The 17,346-nt window shown below is 44.5% G+C and overlaps 4 protein-coding genes and 1 long non-coding RNA gene across 10 annotated transcripts in view; 2 read left to right on the top strand and 3 right to left on the bottom strand.

The window, feature by feature from the left end:
* LOC126869612 (clavesin-2) lies at positions 1 to 3,634 on the top strand. Its single transcript, XM_050626415.1, has 4 exons — positions 1 to 2,129; positions 2,278 to 2,588; positions 2,675 to 2,768; positions 2,855 to 3,634. Exons 1-4 carry the CDS (start codon positions 1,745 to 1,747, stop codon positions 3,007 to 3,009), a joined length of 945 nt encoding a protein of 314 aa, XP_050482372.1. The 5' UTR covers positions 1 to 1,744; the 3' UTR covers positions 3,010 to 3,634.
* Positions 2,216 to 2,652, bottom strand: LOC126869630 (uncharacterized). The gene is made up of 2 exons (XR_007690952.1): positions 2,505 to 2,652; positions 2,216 to 2,435 (listed from the first exon to the last, which is right to left on the bottom strand). It is a non-coding gene; the product is annotated as an uncharacterized LOC126869630 (long non-coding RNA).
* Positions 3,450 to 5,925, bottom strand: LOC126869615 (cobalamin trafficking protein CblD). 4 transcript variants are annotated; one of them, XM_050626423.1, is made up of 5 exons: positions 5,703 to 5,925; positions 4,606 to 4,744; positions 4,115 to 4,527; positions 3,767 to 3,983; positions 3,450 to 3,633 (listed from the first exon to the last, which is right to left on the bottom strand). In XM_050626423.1, the coding sequence occupies exons 2-5, from the start codon at positions 4,742 to 4,744 to the stop codon at positions 3,545 to 3,547; spliced, it is 858 nt and encodes a 285-aa protein (XP_050482380.1). In that variant the 5' UTR covers positions 5,703 to 5,925; the 3' UTR covers positions 3,450 to 3,544. The 4 variants fall into 4 exon arrangements, with proteins under 4 accessions (XP_050482380.1, XP_050482377.1, XP_050482378.1 ...); XM_050626420.1 differs by lacking the exon at positions 5,703 to 5,925 and adding an exon at positions 4,896 to 5,063; XM_050626421.1 differs by lacking the exon at positions 5,703 to 5,925 and adding an exon at positions 4,971 to 5,061.
* LOC126869623 (RING-box protein 2) overlaps positions 5,194 to 17,346 on the top strand; it is a 25,071-nt gene continuing 12,918 nt past the window's right edge. The window contains exon 1 of the mRNA XM_050626444.1: positions 5,194 to 5,588. Coding sequence (XP_050482401.1) covers positions 5,435 to 5,588 — 154 coding nt within the window. The 5' untranslated portion in view covers positions 5,194 to 5,434. The remainder of the gene's footprint in view (positions 5,589 to 17,346) is intronic.
* Positions 5,962 to 17,346, bottom strand: part of LOC126869583 (facilitated trehalose transporter Tret1-like) — an 18,077-nt gene continuing 6,692 nt past the window's right edge. For 2 of the 3 annotated variants that reach the window (XM_050626359.1, XM_050626358.1), the window contains exons 2-7: positions 14,079 to 14,534; positions 10,670 to 10,795; positions 9,339 to 9,462; positions 9,049 to 9,222; positions 8,575 to 8,954; positions 6,508 to 8,400 (exon numbers count right to left, since the gene is read on the bottom strand). In XM_050626359.1, coding sequence (XP_050482316.1) covers positions 7,819 to 8,400; positions 8,575 to 8,954; positions 9,049 to 9,222; positions 9,339 to 9,462; positions 10,670 to 10,795; positions 14,079 to 14,534 — 1,842 coding nt within the window. In that variant the 3' untranslated portion in view covers positions 6,508 to 7,818. Of the gene's footprint in view, positions 8,401 to 8,574; positions 8,955 to 9,048; positions 9,223 to 9,338; positions 9,463 to 10,669; positions 10,796 to 11,157; positions 12,356 to 14,078; positions 14,535 to 17,346 lie in introns of those variants that run through there. The other variant, XM_050626360.1, reaches the window with a different exon arrangement.

A 17,346-nucleotide genomic window follows, 5' to 3' on the forward strand; every position in this document is an offset into this window, starting at 1 on the left:
ACCGATGTGCAAAGATACGCGTAAAGTAGGAAAGAATAGAAAGGCACAACTACAAATGCAGATTGAACGGCGACTTTCACCGAGTCGAGAAACGTCCTGGTACACGACTGATTACGCAAGCAAATGGGAAGAAACGCCAGTCACGTGTAACGGCCAATCATATATCGTAGACCTATGATCGAGAAAATCCTGTTCGAAGCGTTTAAAAAAAGAACGTATAAACATCGCGAGGAATGCGTATCGATCCGAGTCGACGAGGGAACAAACGGTGAAAGGAAATAGTATAGAACGTTGAGAAAAGCGGAAGGCGGTTAGTGAAAAAACGACCGGTAGTAATATCGTAAAAAAGCCCGATTTTATTAGGCGTGCGCGTTTTACCTTGGCGTTGCCGTTCGCTGCTTTCGACGAACAACGGCAAATCTTCCGAGTTTTCCGATCGTTTCGTCGATGACTATGTCGTCGTAGTATATAAAACGCAGCCTCGATATTCAGCTGGCCGACCGAAAGGAGACTCGCGGTGAAAGTAAAACGTAAAATTACGAGAAGAAAGCGAACCCTCGAGTGGCCACCGTTTTATACCGTTTAATACCGTCTAATAACGTAGGCGCATTGTTCGTCCGCGAATCGAATCGAGTGTTGCGAACTTGAGAATTCCCGTCGTCCAAGATACGTCAAATGCGTGGAGAAACGACGTCGCGTTTCTTAAAGTGGGAACCTTTGAACGGCGACGAGTATTATTCGCGTGCGTGTCGAATCTTTTAGGCATTCGAAAATGAAAAGAACTATGTAAAGGGAAGGAGAAGAGCAAAGCGAGTGCGAAGAGAGGAAGCAGAGCGGTAAGAGCGGGAAAAGTAGGAGCGGTAAGAGCGGTTCGCGTACCACGATCTGGCCTTAAATTGATCGAGCGAGCAAGCAAGCGGATTACTCGGGTCCAAGTCGGTCGAGGAGAAAGATTTCTCAACGCGGCACAAGATATTGTGACGCGAATAGTGATCGACGACCTTGGCTAGCCGCGATTAGCCGTGTATTTCCGAGTAACTGTAAGGATACGAACGTCGTTCGGTGTGCCGCGTTACCGATTGCCAGCACCATGCTACGAACCGCTAGAGTGTCACGTCGAACCAACCGTTTCGATTTTTCAACGTACATCTATAAATAAACGTCGCGATTTCTCGCGTGTTCTCTATATTCTGTTTGAACCGCGGTTACTATTTTACGACGATTGCGCGTCGAAAAGCGACCAACGGATATTCGCGATCGCCCGTTAACGCTTGGTTAACGAGAAGGAGAACGAGGTCGTAAACATGGACATCGGAAGATACGCGAAAGATCGGCGAGGTCGTATCGTTGGTTGTTAGAAAGCGCTGCGAAGAATCGCAAGGACAGTTGTTCTCTCGCAAGTAGATCGATGTCGAACTTTCTCCTCGACGACGAGTCGCCGAATGGCGTAAGAACTCGCCGAGTCTCGTAATCGTCGGTAGCTTGGTTAAAATTCGAACGAGCGAAACGAGGACGCGGCAAGACGGAGAAAGGAAGAAGAAGCGCAGGGGAAGGAGCAGAAGTGGGATAAAAGTAGTAGTAGTGTGGTAGCAGCAGCAACAGCAACAACGGAACGAGGACAAGAAGGCAAAGGAGGAGGAGCAGCAGCAGCAGCAGAAGGAAGAGCAAGAGGAAGAGGGGAACCGAAAGCGCGGAGCGATCCGTAAGGAGAGCGGTACTTGTCCGATTCTTTCGGACGCGAACGATGGCAAAGTCGGAAGAAGAAAATTACGGATGCGCGTTAAGCGAGAGCACGAGAACGATCGCCCGCGTGGAACTTCGCGAAGACGATGCCATCAGGGAAGAAACCTTGAAACAATTCAGAGATTGGATTCAAAAGCATCCTAATATCAAGCGTTGCAGAACGGACGCGGCCTTTCTCCTCAGGTTCCTCAGAACCAAGAAGTTCAGCGTGCCGATGGCGGAAGAGATGCTCGAACGCTATCTAACTATCAGACAATTGTATCCAAACTGGTTTCAAAATCTCGATGTCGAAGATAAAGACATCGAGGCTATCATAGATGCTGGTTATCTGATACCGTTGATGCAACGCGACCGTCATGGTCGACGAGTGATACTCTCTTGCGCAGGTCAGTATCCGCCAATCACCACAATATGTAAGTAGTTTGATTTGCTCTATTCTCAAAGTAAGCTTTCCGCCTCTTCCTCCCTCGTCTTTTTGTTTCCTCCCGTTACTTTGCACGCGTCTTTCAAGCACTGACATCCTTTCTCCCAAAGGGCGTTTCGATCCTTACAAATACACGTCCGCTCAAATGGCTCGAGCTCATAGTCTCGTAGTGGAATCTCTAATGGACGACGAGGAGAATCAGGTCCGTGGATACACACACATCAACGACGAATCTGGATTGACAATGGGTCATCTTAGCGCCTGGTCCCTAACGGATATTCGTAACATGTTACGATGCATTCAAAACAGTACACCCATGAGACACAAAGAAACTCACTTTGTTAATATCCCGAGTTGCGCGATCAAAGTCATCGAGTTTGGCATTTCTCTTCTGAACGATAAGTTGAAAAATCGAATCATGGTACGTACGCTTGTATGCGCGATCCTACATTTTTCTTTAATCGAACGTTCATCTTCGAATAATCTCTGTGCTATACTCGCATTAAGGTACACAAGAGCCTGGACGAATTGAAAACAGCGATTGATCCAACAATCTTGCCGAAAGAGTACGGGGGAGAAATTCCACTCTGCGAGATGATCGGTATGTATATACGTATTGATAATCGTTCATCGTCGACCATGTAGTTTTGGTTTTAGTCAAAGTTTCAGTTTTGCTTTGCTTTTCAGCAAATTTCAAGAAGACTTTGAGGGAACAGAGGAATCGAATAAAGGAGCTCGACGACATGTACATAGAGATTACATCGGCGGATTGTCATTATGTTTCGACGAACGACGATTTGTGCGGTATCTCTGGCTCTTTCCGCAAACTCGAAGTCGACTGATATTCTTTCTTCCTGGCGAACGCGATCCTCTCTCGCGTCTCTTCGCGTTCTTTCGCTCGCAGCGAAACGATTTAAACGAAACTCGAATCTATTCGCGCTCCTAGATAAATATTTATTCTTACCTCGTATATCAGAATTCTCCTGCCGGTGGTATTAGTTACCTATGATCGTTTCAATTTACGTACAACATAGAATAAGAAATGACACACGTTGCACATTCTTAGGAAAGTAATTCCATCTTTAACGTACAACTGCAAGCTGTTGCAAGTTCGCAACTGTCCAAGTACGAAATAATGTAAAGCGTACGTGATAATGTAAAGCGTACCGAAAAAAACAAGCATTTTACGTACGATTATATCGTATGAAATTTCTTTTTAGATTTGTACAATACATGCCAACTCAAAAATTACGTATCATTTGAATGATGAAAAACAACAATATAACACTCGTAAAAACGTATTTTGTATATATATATATATATGTATATATATATATCGACGCTCTTTATTCTCCTTCTCCTCTCGCTCTACGTTTATTAAGCTTCGTTAACATTTACAAGCTCGCATTCATGTAGAATCTCTCTTAAAAATTCTGTACTCGCGGGAGCTGTGGTGTAGAAATTTCCTGCAACGTACAGAACGGTACCTGTGACCGTATTGTCGATTGAATCGTACAACCGCGCGACGTCGACAAAATCTTCGATAAGCGATCGACTGATCTATAATTGAAAATAAAGCATACGCTTACGCTTACTTACCCAAAAAATTTTTCGCGTTATTATCGTTCAAAATGACCTTACAATTGCTCCTATGTAATATTTTAAATCCTAAGCAACGGAATCGCTCGTCCGTTTTGTACAGAGTACTATTTTTTTGTAGATTCAAATGAGGTTGTCCACTAAATGGATTGATGAAGTCTGCCCAATAACCCATTCTTCTCAATTTTGCACAAATATCTGAAGCAGCTAGCACAAACTGTAAATAAAGGAAGAAACGATTTGTACGGATCGTATTGACGATTCACTGCCTGGTTTACACCGGCTACTCTTTAAATATATAGACAAGGATACTTTTCGGTATAATTTAACAAAGTCATACATACTTACGTATTTAGCTAGCTTCTCAGTTTCTATTTCTCTGTTCCATTTCATAACCTTCGGGTTAATCGATTGGCTGACAGTAACGATAGTAAGCTGAGGAGAACCGACGTCTAAACATCCAGGAAATAGCTCCTCTATACCTTTTCTTAGCAACAAAGGGCATTCCTGCGCTACGTAACGAAGCTCTGGACGCTGATTGTTCTTTCTCGAACGACTCAATAAGCGACCAGATTTTTCTTTGGGACCATCTACCAAGATCTGTTTGTTGGAATGCAGGTCGACTAATTGCGTCTTGACCTGAATGGTCGTGGTTACATCCGACCAGCCGGGACCAATGCTTCCTGGTAAATAAAATCTGAATCCCCTTGGTGTTAAAAGCTCCCAATTGGAATTTATTCCAAGTACAGCACCATCCACATCTGGAAACAATCGAGAACGACTATAAGAAAAGGATTTTTGTTGTTAAGCTATCGTCGCAAAGAAACGATTACATTTACCATTTAAGTTTTCACTATTTGCCTGCACGATTTTGTACGAATCGGTGCTTTTATCGCTACGTCGAGAGTACCGACTCTTTGAAAACACATTAAACAGAATCGTAGCACTAGTTTTCTTGGCATATTTTACGCAAAGCATCTGAAAAAATGACATTGCATAGGTTATGTTCTACCATTTCTCTTCGTAAGATCGGATTCAATGAATAAGTAATTATCAAATAATCGTCGATTGAATCGTATTTACAACTGTGCCGCAATTAAGTTAGTATTGTTAGAAGAAACCTCGTTACCGTTGGATCACGATTCACATGCTGAATTAACAATTTCTTTATCAAAGGTACCGTTTTGCGATTGGATTATCTAACCTTACGATCTTTTGATTCATCCGTATATATCCAACTATATACATAACGCGATATCGAATAGAACGCGACACCATTCGTGCAACAACAGAATTTAAGGAGATGAACATGATTGTTTCATCGCCAGATGGCACTATACGTTCGTCCTTCTCACGACTGTATATATATATATATACAGCCGAATGATTAACGGGGCATAGAACCGTTTGTTACCGATTGCGCACGATCTGCATTATCGAAAACGCGCGTTCGAAGGAAGAACACCGCTCGTATTTGATTCACGGTATACCAATACCAAAATCGACAACGGTGTCGTTGATATCGTTCGAACGCGCGTGACAAAGTTGAATAAACGCAGGGTGTGCGTCACAGGTGTGGGATCTCTTTGAAGATTTTCATCGGAGACGGATGTTTGAATCATTGAGAGAGTTCGCGTCGCCTCGTCGTTTCTAACCTAAAAAGTCGAAATGGCCGAGACGGAGCAAGATTTAGGAGATCGTGCTGACAACGACAATTTAAAACCGGATAAACTGTTTATCTTAAAAAAATGGAACGCCGTGGCTATGTGGAGCTGGGACGTAGAATGTGACACTTGCGCGATATGCCGAGTTCAAGTAATGGGTAAGTTTGCATTCAAATGCATATAGTCCATAGATTAAGGCGTTTCTCGAAGACTCGTTTTGCTCGAAAGATCGAAACGATATTAAACTATGCCTATTCGACAAACATACTTACGAACACATCGATCTTGCCGTTGTTAGCGACTTTCCGTTTCTTTTCGTATCCTTATTCAACGATCAAATTCGTTCCAACGAGCAAATATATATCGCGTATATGTGGAATAACGTATGGCGTTACCTTACACAAAATGCAAGACGATAGGATCGACAAGGGCGGGGATAAAAAATCGCGTGAAAAAGGAAGGACAATGGAACGGATAAAGCAAGAGAGGAGAAGAAAGGGGAAGAGAAGAGAAGAGAAGAGAAGCAAAGAGTATTTTGTCAAACGTTATATTTTAATAACTTAGAAATGTACATGTCAATTTAACGCGAGTGGAAATAATAATAGTAAAGTTACAAATCTTCGAGCGATATTTTTTCTCAAAATTTGGCAAGCACCCTACGCCTAAGCGGCACGCGATAGAAATGTTAATTGGGTAAATAGAAACGAGACTAAAAAGGTAAAAGTAGAAGGAAAAAGAAGGGGCTAGAGCGTACGAAACAAAGCCTTTCCCGAGGGAACACGTATTTCTCGTGACGTGATAGATCTAGATCGTACGTGAAAGTATACGAGATAGGAATGTTTCGTAACGTTTTCTTGTCTTGTCCCAGCGGTGAGATTCGGAATGACGATGCGAGAATAGAGGCAGTTTAACCGCACGACATCGAGAACGATATGCATACATCCACGCATTGAGAAAAAGGAATGGAAGAAAAATACAGGTGTGAAGGAGGAAAGGGAGTATGAAGAAAAATGAATCGGGCCGGGACACGACGGGATAGGACAGAACGCGCGACGCTTAAGTACAAACGAGATTCGATTGAACTGAAACAGATCTCGGTACATATTATCGAAAACTAGGAATAAAAATGAAGAATTAAAAGCGCATACTGTGTAAAAATCGCGTTACAAATATATATCGTTGTATAACGAGAACCGATTCTCAAAGTATATACATGCATTCAGTATATACATGTGTACGCAAGAAATGCGATATGTCGTGCGCCATTGTGCGCGATACGTTTCTTTCGTGAGTTACATCAATTTCAACGATGAAAAAATAAACGCGTATTATTTTACCTCTATTTCTTAACTTATATCTGAATGATACGGTTTAGTTCGTTGATAGATGACGCAATTGTTCATTGACGCAAATCGGTAACTACATACATATGTACAAACGCGACGGTCGATATCGATAGAAATGCACAAGAATTACCTCTACGACCGTCGCGTAAAAATTTTATTGTCGCGATGATACAGAAGGAAGAAACGTTTGTTTTTCCCTTTTCGACGTTGTTTATACGCATTTTCTTAAGTACAACATATCGGTGTACTCGAATCTATACACACGTGTACTAATTAAATAATTCATCCTTGTCGTTAACCTACTCGTATACCTTTAGTAAAAGTACTAATTTGAGGTAGACCCTGTAAAGTATTTGAAATAAGAAAAATAACGGTTACGTATGACGTCTAGTCGACGGATCGTTCTCTCAAGTTGAGCTTGCGTTCGCAATTATGTCGTTAAACTATCAGCCGGTCTTGCGTCAAGCAAGCGTTTTTCGTAAGTACATACAAACAACAAGCTGATCTACCGAAACTTCCGCTCTCTAAAACTTCCTTCGTCTTTTCTCTTCGTTTCTTTTTCTTTTTTCGCGCGTTTATCCTGTTGCTTTCTTCGGCTGCCATCTGCTCGCACCTTTCCAGGAAGCTAGACGCAATGGAAATAATTCTCCGACAACGAAGAGTATATTTGGTGTTTGGTTCAAAAGGAAATAAAAAATTGGTGTCGTCGGAGCGAACGGTTTCACGTGTAGGGTCGTTTGGAAAGGGGCCGGAATAAAGAGACAATCGGAGAAACGAAAGTGAACGAAGCAAAGAGCAGCCGCGTACGAATCGAAAAAAGGTTGAAAAAGGAGAGAATCGATCCGGAAGACGGTCCTCTCTAGACACGTGCCCTTCGCTCGTTCTTATCGACAGAACGAAGGAACTATACTTGTAGGATTCGTTCGTTTCATAACGAAGCGAAACACGCGCGAGTTAGCGTCGACGTCGCGACCATCGTCGCGTTAGTCGAAAAGATCGATTGGCTAATTATCGACGTTGAGAGCGAACGAGAGAGGAACAATTAACAGGCCATAGGCATAGGCTTCATGTTAGCGACCGCACTCATTCTTCTCACCGGTCCGGTGAATCTTTTCTCGATTTCCTCGAGAGATCTACCTCGCGTTTCTGGTACGCTGACGATTACGAAGACGAAACCAACTAGAACGATCGTACCGAACATCCAGAAAGTGCCGTACGGTCCAATCACCGAAACAATGTCTTCGTACGTCTTCGTGACGATGAACGTGCAACTCCAGTTGAAGGCCGTGGCTACGCTGGCTGCCGAACCGCGTATCTTAACCGGTAAAATCTCGCCCATCATCAGCCATGGAATCGGGCCAAATCCCAGAGAGAAGCCGATTACGTAAACGATCAGACTCATTAACGGTATCCAACCGAATGCCGTCACATCCACTCCTGTCGCCTTCACGTAGAAGAACGTACCGAACGTGAATAGAGTTAGACACATCGATATAGCGCTTATGTACAGCAACATTTTTCTGCCTAGTCTGTCTATAACGGATGCCGCAACGAACGTTGAAATGAAGTTTACGATACCTACAACGATGGTAGAGATGTTCTCGTCGATGCTACTTCCAGCGTCCTGAAAAATACCATCGGAATAATCCGAAGGTTAATCTTCGTTTCCTTGTGTGTGTGTGTGTGTGCGTGTATATATATATATATATATATACACACAATATATGTACATTTTGTTCTGTTTCTTACTAATCTCTACGCGAATATGCAAAGAACAGGATAAAGAGCAGAAGCTTACCCTAAAAATTTGAACGGTATAAAATATAACAGCGTTGATTCCCGAAAATTGTTGGAAAAACATTAGGCCGAGCGAGATGAAAAGTGGCTTCAGATGATTTTTCTTGAACAGTTGCATGAATGCACCCTGCGAAACGTTACGTTCGCTATCGGTGTGTAACTTTTGAACGGAGGACAGTTCGTCGGTAATGTCGGTGCCTTTGCCTCGCAGCCATTGTAGCGATTTTCGCGCCCTTTTTGTCTTTCCCTTGGAGATATACCATCTAGGAGTCTCGGGAATCACGAACATCAGAATCATGAACGGTATCGGTAAAGCAGCGCCGAGTAACGCGAGGTTTCTCCAGTCTAGATACATGCCGGCTATGAAGCAGACTAAAATTCCTAAAGAAATCAAAAGGCAAACAAAGTTAGTTCGATTTCCATCGCAATATCGATACTTGGATATCTCGACAACTGGAATGGAGAAACTGCTCACCTGTATTACCAAAAGCAGTTGGTAAGAGACCGAGGGTACCACGTACCTCGGCTTGTATCGTTTCACCAAGATACACCGGTAACGAAAGCGACGCGATGCCAACGCAGAACCCGCATAGAGCACGGCCGGCGAGCACCATGGCAACGTTCGCTGCCAGGGAGATTAGTAGCCAGGCTGAAACGATATCGATCGATTAGTCGAGCCGTTAGCGACGTAGGGGATCGTCGCGATCCGAACGATCGTCGAAACGTATTGTCCGTTGGAAAATTGGAACGGGAACGCGGCCGTACCTGCGATGAAGGGTAATGCGGTGGCCAGAATAGTGTTTCTTCTACCAAGGTATTCGATGCTTGGTCCGCCGATCATGCCTCCAAAAAGCGCGCTCAACGGCATGATCGATCCTATCCACATGCCCTGAAACAAAAACCTCTCGTAACGATCGTGTCCTTACCGGTCCTCGATCTTTTGTCGTAGGCGCGAGCGGTCTCGTTATCCTATTCAAAATCGCTCGTCGACCTTCGAATATAAACAAGTCCGGGGTGTAAAGGAAATACGGAAGGAAGGAAGGAAGAAACGAAGAAATTGTTTAAGGAGCGTTATCGCGCCAGCGTAGACCTTGATCTGCGTACAGCGGCGATCGTTGAGAGACACGGGACATTGAGGAACCCGGAAGCATTTACATGGCGTTTATTCACGCGCGCGATTAAACCTCCAAGCGCATCATCGACCGATCGAAGGTTGTGGTAAATCACGGCAAAAGTCGCATGGCGTAACAACGTAACGACTACCGGGAGCGACGTAGCAACTAGCAACGTAGGCGACTTAGCGGCGTGCCGGCATCGATCAACAAAGAACCAATCGCGTGTCCCGCCAATCGAGGCTGGACAAGGCGCGTCGATGGTTGTCGAACGAACGAAACGCGACACGGGGTCGTATGGGAAACGCGTCGAATCGTTGATTCTACGTCGCATTGACGCACTCGATGGGTTAAACGCTCAATCATTTATTGACCCTTTCTCGATATCGATGCTGTATATATATATATATATATATATATATATATATATATACACACGTACATATATATACATATATGTATATATGTGTGTATCTTTCCTCGCGTCGTTGTTATCCATTGTCGCTGTCTCTCAGGATCGTCGCCCTCTTTCAAACGACCGACGCGAAACGATCTTTCTCGCGTAACATAAGTTTGCCAAACGCGATCGTTTTACCTAGTTACGCGTCGATTGAAAAGAAATTCGCGATGGAACGGTAAATCACTGGTTCGCGTAATCGAGAACGACGGCGGAAGCATAATCGAAATACGTTCGAAAACAAACGTGCCTCGGTAACGATCGCTCGACCTTGGCTCGGTCTTCGGATAAGAGGAGAATTCGGATAACGTCTTGGTTACGTACGGTTTCTCGTTTCACCGAAACACTCGAGATTGCGCGATCTCCTCGCGAGGCACGTTTGTTTAAAAACAATGTTGTCCACGAGAGACGGTCGTCCCTTCGGTCCCTTCGGTCCCTTCGGTTCCTTCGTTCCTCGCTCGGTTCACCCTTCCGCAAGGTCGCTTTTACATCTCGGAACGTAACGGAAAGACTTTCGTGCTACTTACGGTTTCTTTCGTTACTTCGAACGTAGCCGTGGCGTTGTCCCGCATCGAAACCAAACCTGGGGAGGTATAGGAGCTCGAGTAACCTACCACCATGGAACACATGGACACCGACAAGGCAGCCAACACCTGAAAACGTTTGAATTAAAACGTCGATTAATAAGGTGGATAAAAATTGTCGCAAGAGCGTGCCCCGTGTCGAAGTGACTCGTAGAATCACGTGGTAACAACTCGTGTTTAGTTTCATCAGCTACGAAATAAGCTACTGGTTGTAACAGCCCGATGTTTACGAGATAATATCGGTCGAGCGAGATCCGGTAAAATCTCGACCGATACTCGATACGAAAGGTCGAGCGATGGTTACAGGCGTAGGAATAAACGACGAACGAACGAAACAACGGAAGACGAGGGACGCTCGCACGCGTAAGATCGTTAATAACATCGTTCAGAGATTTCTATATAAAGTACACAATGCCGTGTTATGTCGATACCTGAGTGAAGGTGCATTTAGCGACTGGCGCGTTGCCCGGCAATTCGATGTTCACATGGGTATCAGCTCGCATAAGAATCTTCATGATTGAGAACGATACGGAGGCAAGGTCGGACGAAAAATTTCGCGGAGATGTCCTGCCAAAGCGTCACGGTCCCTACGATCGTTCTCGCCTAGACGTTAACCGCTCGATTTTGCTTTCGAATCGTAGGATGCCGGACAAACTGTTCCAACACGCTCGCGATCCGCGCGTGCCGATCAACGTCGATTTAATTTTATTATTACACCGTATCGGATCGTGTCCTTTCGACCATTTAACTGTCGGCGCGTCGCGTTGGCGAGATTTCCTGTCACTATTGTTGTTCTCGTATGAAATATCGTCTCTGGTCCTGTTGTTGTTATCGTTCTTGCTATTCCTCCTTTACTCCTTCCTCTACTTTTTCTTCTTCTTCTCTTTCTACTTGTGCTTCTCTTCTTGCTGGCGCTGTCGCTGCCAATGTTGCTGTCGTTGGTGCAATTGATATTTTTTTTTTGTCGTCAAGGTTGACGGTATCGGTAGCGTTGTCGTCGTCGTCGTCGTCGTCGTCAATACGATGCGGTCGGAGCTGTCGTTAACGTTGACGTTGTTCCCGTATATCAATTACACGCTATTGGTACTCGTGGACCGACGGGTGGTTCCCTGTTTATATAGGGAAACGATGCTGGGGGGCCGCGACTATCCCTTCCCTTGTCATTGCGAGGATCCATCCGTCCGCGAATCGGACGATTATACGTACCTACGGTCGTATGTGTGCGCGCTGCTTTCGCGTACGCGGGGTTCTATGCGTGAGCGTAACTCGTGCCATTCCTTCGTGCACGTTACTCGATCCCGACACGTGGGACTAATTTCGAGAGATCGTCGAACAGAGAAAGAAGAAAAGAAGAAGAAGAAGAAAAGAAAGAGAGGAAACGAAGATGTCGATCGCGACGAACGGCCGGTCGAGCTATCCCCCTTAGCCGCTGGCCGCTTCGTTTTCTTCGAATACGTTGGCCGCGATCGAACGAGCGCTTATTTAAAAAGAGAGCCTTGCCTCGGAATCTCGCGACGGAACCGCGTCGTTGTTGCGACCGGTCGATCTTGTTACTCGCGACCTTCTTTCGCGTTGCGTAATCTTCTTTGTCGGAGCACAACGCATTGCTCTTCTTTTTCTCTCCCGCGTGCAAGTACGAGCTACCGTGTTTCGTTCCACTTCGTTCCATTCCGTCCCCTTGGTCGTTGCATCGACGCGCGATCGGCGGCAGACGATCTCCGTAAACCGAGATATACTACGCCGTCGACTACGTCGATGGAAGATGGATGCAAAAGCATTTCTGCGATCGCGTGCGAGACAAAACGGTGCGATCGAACGCATCCGTAACGATGCTCGTGCGATCTCGACGGATCGTATCGAAAAGTTTCGTTGCGATTTGACGTTCGTTCGATAACGTTTAAGATCGAACGGACCGATCTAAGAACGATCGAACGTGGAATTCGCGATAATTGTTGATCGGCTACACGCCTCGCATCTCTCTTGTCATTTTGCACTATTAATTGTTTAATATGATGCGCAAACGTCTCGAGAGTACGTCAGCGATGTACATACGTGGAAGGAAATTAAGTCGTTAGTTATTATCAGAAGCGTGCAAGGTCACCGTAGTTGGGTACAAACGTGCATGCACGCATGCGATGCATGCATTCGCCTTTTGTTTTCCGCAATTGCCTCTTTCGATAGAGAGATCACGAAACACGCGCGAGATCAATGCGCAATTCCTTCCCCTTTTCTCGTTATTACACCTGTCCCGTTTGCTTCTGCATCCTTTCCCACCCGTCTATACGTACACTCACATCTTCCCATCCATAGACGCGACCCGTGCCGCCTTTTTCTCTGTGTGTTCTTTCGGACCGATTTAGTTTGCTTTAGATTACTATGTACATAGTTTAATTCGAGTCGGACGCGTGCCACGAATAAAAAGAGCGTGGCGTGACGATGAGTAAAATATAATCTCGTTAGCGATGGTTTAATTGCGAGTTCCGCGCTCCACGTTCAACGCTCGACGTGTGCTGCGTACGAGGAACCGACAGCTTTTCGGATACCGGATGCCCATTTTTTTGAATCGAGCAGCATCGCGTTTGTTTGGCGTATTTTCGTAATATCGTGTTGTTCACGATATTTATCCCGTTTGCGCAACAACAAATATAATTCTGAATATACATATATACACACACACACACATATATGTATATATATGCACACGCATACGTAATGTAGATGTCGTAAGCACGAAGATCACGATGCCCTCGAGTTTAGATCGAGTGACTGACAGGGCGGAGAAGGCACGCACGGCATTCGATTCGCGTGAGAAGGAAAAGCGTCGAGGGCGAGAAGCTTCGGGATCCTGCACCGCTATCGCGATGCCGCCTCGTGCAACGGTCGTGCAAGATTCTTTTGAAATCGCGAAACCTTCCACGATCGTAATATTCGTATATTCGCGCCTATTCGATCGTAAGACTCACGTGGCGGACGAGTCCGGATTCTAAGAGGCTCGAGGCGAGTCGCAAGGAAAATGGATCAAGGATGCTTCCTCGAGTTATCCTTGAAACTCGTACACGAGTAGAAAAGAACGTGGCCTTTGTCGTTTTCTCGCCGTACGTAACTATCGTCTCGTCGAAACTCATACGACGGGAAAACGGATTTGCGAATGGTCCACGTGTTTCGTCAGTGTCAACTGTAAACGGTAACCGGTTTCTCGATAATCGTCTTTCCGCCCGACTCGAGAATTACGCGAACGCGATTTTGTCGTATATCGTTCGCGGTACTTGTTGCAACGCGTCCAAAGTCCTGACCACTGTGTACGACTTTGTGTGAAACAACGAAAAAATTAGGAAGACAAACGATAAATTACCTGATTGGCATAACGCATGATGGATGGTTTCGGTTCCTTCTGGAACTGCATAACGGTGTCCGAGTCCTTGGTCGGTTTGACATTTTGAGAACTCATGCTTGGCTTGGTAAGCTCGATCCCCGCGTACGGGGGTTCACCGACCAACAACGGATCGAGTTGTTTGTAATCGTGATCGATACCCTTGTCGAGGGGATCGTACATATGAGACCCGCTCAGGGTCTTCTGATGATTGTTCCTCAAGTTCTGCGCATAGTAGTGGTTACTGGAGGCGGTGACACTGTTGCCGGAAAGAATCACCTTTTTCTCCGCGATCAAGGCTGTCTGGCTGTTGAACGGACTCGCATTCGTCGCAATCGTCGTGTTGGACGAACAATCTAGGTTGATACCCGAATCGTTCGTGACCGATCTCGTAACCGGAGGCACCCTCGTGTAATATTTTGGTAAAACGTTGTGTTCCTGTAAACAGATAAATTTGCCATTGTTAATTTTTCGTTTCTCTCGCTTTCGTGTTTCTTCTCTTCTCTTCTGTTTCTTTTCCTTCCGTTTTATTTCGTTCGATCTCGCGTTCGCGTATCATCGCGCCATACGAGATACGAGCTTTTTCGGTCGATAGTCCGAGGCAGAACGAAGCAAAGGCGAATCACCGATAAATAATAAAGGCGATTCGACTTTCGACGAAAAGCCGAATCAGCATTTATTCGACCGATCCGAACGAAAATCGAACTTACTTGCTTGGTCGATCGATCCTTCTTCTTTCTTCTTTTTCCTGGTAGGAGGGACGTGCACCGCTTTCCCGTATACGCTTTTCGTCGCAAATTCTCTTTTATTCGAACCGGCGTAACAGAATTTATCGGAGAGTATAAAGATATAAGAAAATACCGATCGAAGAAACCGATACGCGTTTAGTCAACGAACAGCAGAGAGCTACGCGAATCCAGTGCTCGCCGTGGAACGATCGACTGCATACATCAAGGGGATGATGGAATTTTCAAGTTGGAGTATTTATACTAGTTTCGTTTATCGGCAGTCATATAGAGAGAAACGACATGGAACGAAAGGGAGAGTAGGATGCATGTAACGATTATCGTAACGAACCAATGACGAAAAACGACAAAGAGCGAGAAACAGCGTGATTCTTTCTGTACCATTAGATGACTTTTACTCCTGTTTATCGATGACCTATGTTTAACCCTATGTTCACGAACGAATCATGAGCTCTTTACTTTCGCGAAAGTTGTGTTCGTGACTGCGACGCATCTTCGCACGTATGCCGATTCCATTTATCTCGAACAATATTTCGATCGATTCACCGATTTCTCCGAATTTTCCAAATTCTCCGAAAATCGTATCTGACGACGGGCAACGCGTATATCACAGACCAGCTACAATCTCACAATGACTGCTTATCGATATCCGTACAAAATTGAAAACGTACGTACGTCGATTTCCCGGTTGATCTAGACTTGCAAATATATCGTTTTCGTATTCTATTCGAGTAATACCGATTGTTTTTATGCGAGTGTCATATAGCATTTTCCACGATCGATATTCCATATTTCCTATATAATTATAAAAGAAAATGTTTTCTGCTTCCAACGACTATCTATCCTCCTTTGGCCCTGGCCTTTATACCCGGCACATTTTTTTATCATTTCTCAACCCCTTTCGTCCCAACGCGTCCCATTCGTTTTCCTTCTTGTTCGTCTTTCGCGTCTCTATCGCCCGAAAACTACTACTTCTCTCGCTAATTTGATTTCCAATTGCCGGAAATCTATTTTTTCTCTAATTCCCTTATCAAATTGAACTCGTCGTGCTGGATCAGCTGGCCGATAGTCCATTATAGTCTCGTTGCTCGCATTTAAGAAACGATGATTTCATTGTTTGCATTCGTGCTATCGTTTCTCCTTTGGACTCAATAGCCGATCGTCCTCGATACGGATACGACATGTTCGCGACTTGTAGTAACTTGCCGCTTATTGTCCTTCGTAGTACTAAATAAATGTAAAAAGAACAATGAACGCGCCTTCTTGCGGTGTAGTTCTCGCACGATGTACACTGTACAAATAATCTTCGACCTTTACGATCGTGACACAGCGGTTCGTGAACCGAAATCGCTCCAACTAAAAAAACGTTTAAAAAAACGCGGGCACGAGCGTGCGCCCGAGGTCGCCCACTGTGTACATATATAGGTTCAATATCGCCAGATTCTCGTGGCGCTATCTAACGTGAACGTTAAGCACCGTTAACCGACGGACGAGAAACGAATTGGAGTTGTGAAAATGGTGCGGCGCGTACCCTGCGATCGCTGTATTCGCATCACGGACCATCGCCAGTTATTATCTTTCGAGTAACTCTCGTTTGCTCTTGACATTTTTCGTTCGGTGTTTCGCGAAATTTGTCAATCTTATTGCTACAAAATCGTGAAAAATTCATCGTATGTCAATCTTTTCGAAGGACGAACGATTTTCATAGGTACGTTATTTTCATCCGACTGCATTCATAGATCTTTAACTCTCCAACGTTGTCTCTTCTCCGTGTACATATGTACGTTAAAATATCGCAAATATTTATATTTCGGCCTCGTCGACGTTTTTGATACGTCAAAGTCGCGTGATAGAACGTATTGCGAAATAACGAGCGTAAATGCTAATGAAACGCAATAAATTCATCGATTCCGGTCGTGCTTTTGAAAAAAAAAAAAAGATAGAAAAAACATACGTTACATCGTCGACTTCAAACATACCGCTCGAACAGAATTACGTAAACTTGCATTAAGTACGTTCGATATTACATTTGTTATTCTGTTTTGCAAACACGCGTAGGCCCGTGCAACAAGCGTGTACTTTCATCGTTCCATTTGCGTAGTCTAAATCGTACGACGATACTATTTTCGTTTCTTCTGAACATTGTCGAAGTAAGACGTGGCTATCATTTCATAAAAAGAAAATGAAATTAACGCGACACGTGCTTGCATGGAACGGGAACGTAGAAAACGAGAGCAGCAAATGCAGTCGATAAAACAAGGGAAAAGAGTATACAGAGAAGAGAAGCAGATACTTTGCAACATCTTCGTACAAAGGCGCACTGATTTCAAATCCAAATGTAACATGCGTGGTCAATATGCATTCGAATCGAAATCGAATTTCTTAACTCGATGTTACGCCTCTGTGGTATTTACTATCGGTAAGAAAATATGAAATTCACGATAATCGTAACATCGTTGTGGTATTACATAGTTTAAGTTGTGTAAGTTGCTCATGAAAATCAA

This window comes from Bombus huntii, chromosome 9 (assembly GCF_024542735.1).
Source record: "Bombus huntii isolate Logan2020A chromosome 9, iyBomHunt1.1, whole genome shotgun sequence".
Taxonomy (NCBI): Eukaryota; Metazoa; Arthropoda; class Insecta; order Hymenoptera; family Apidae; genus Bombus; species Bombus huntii.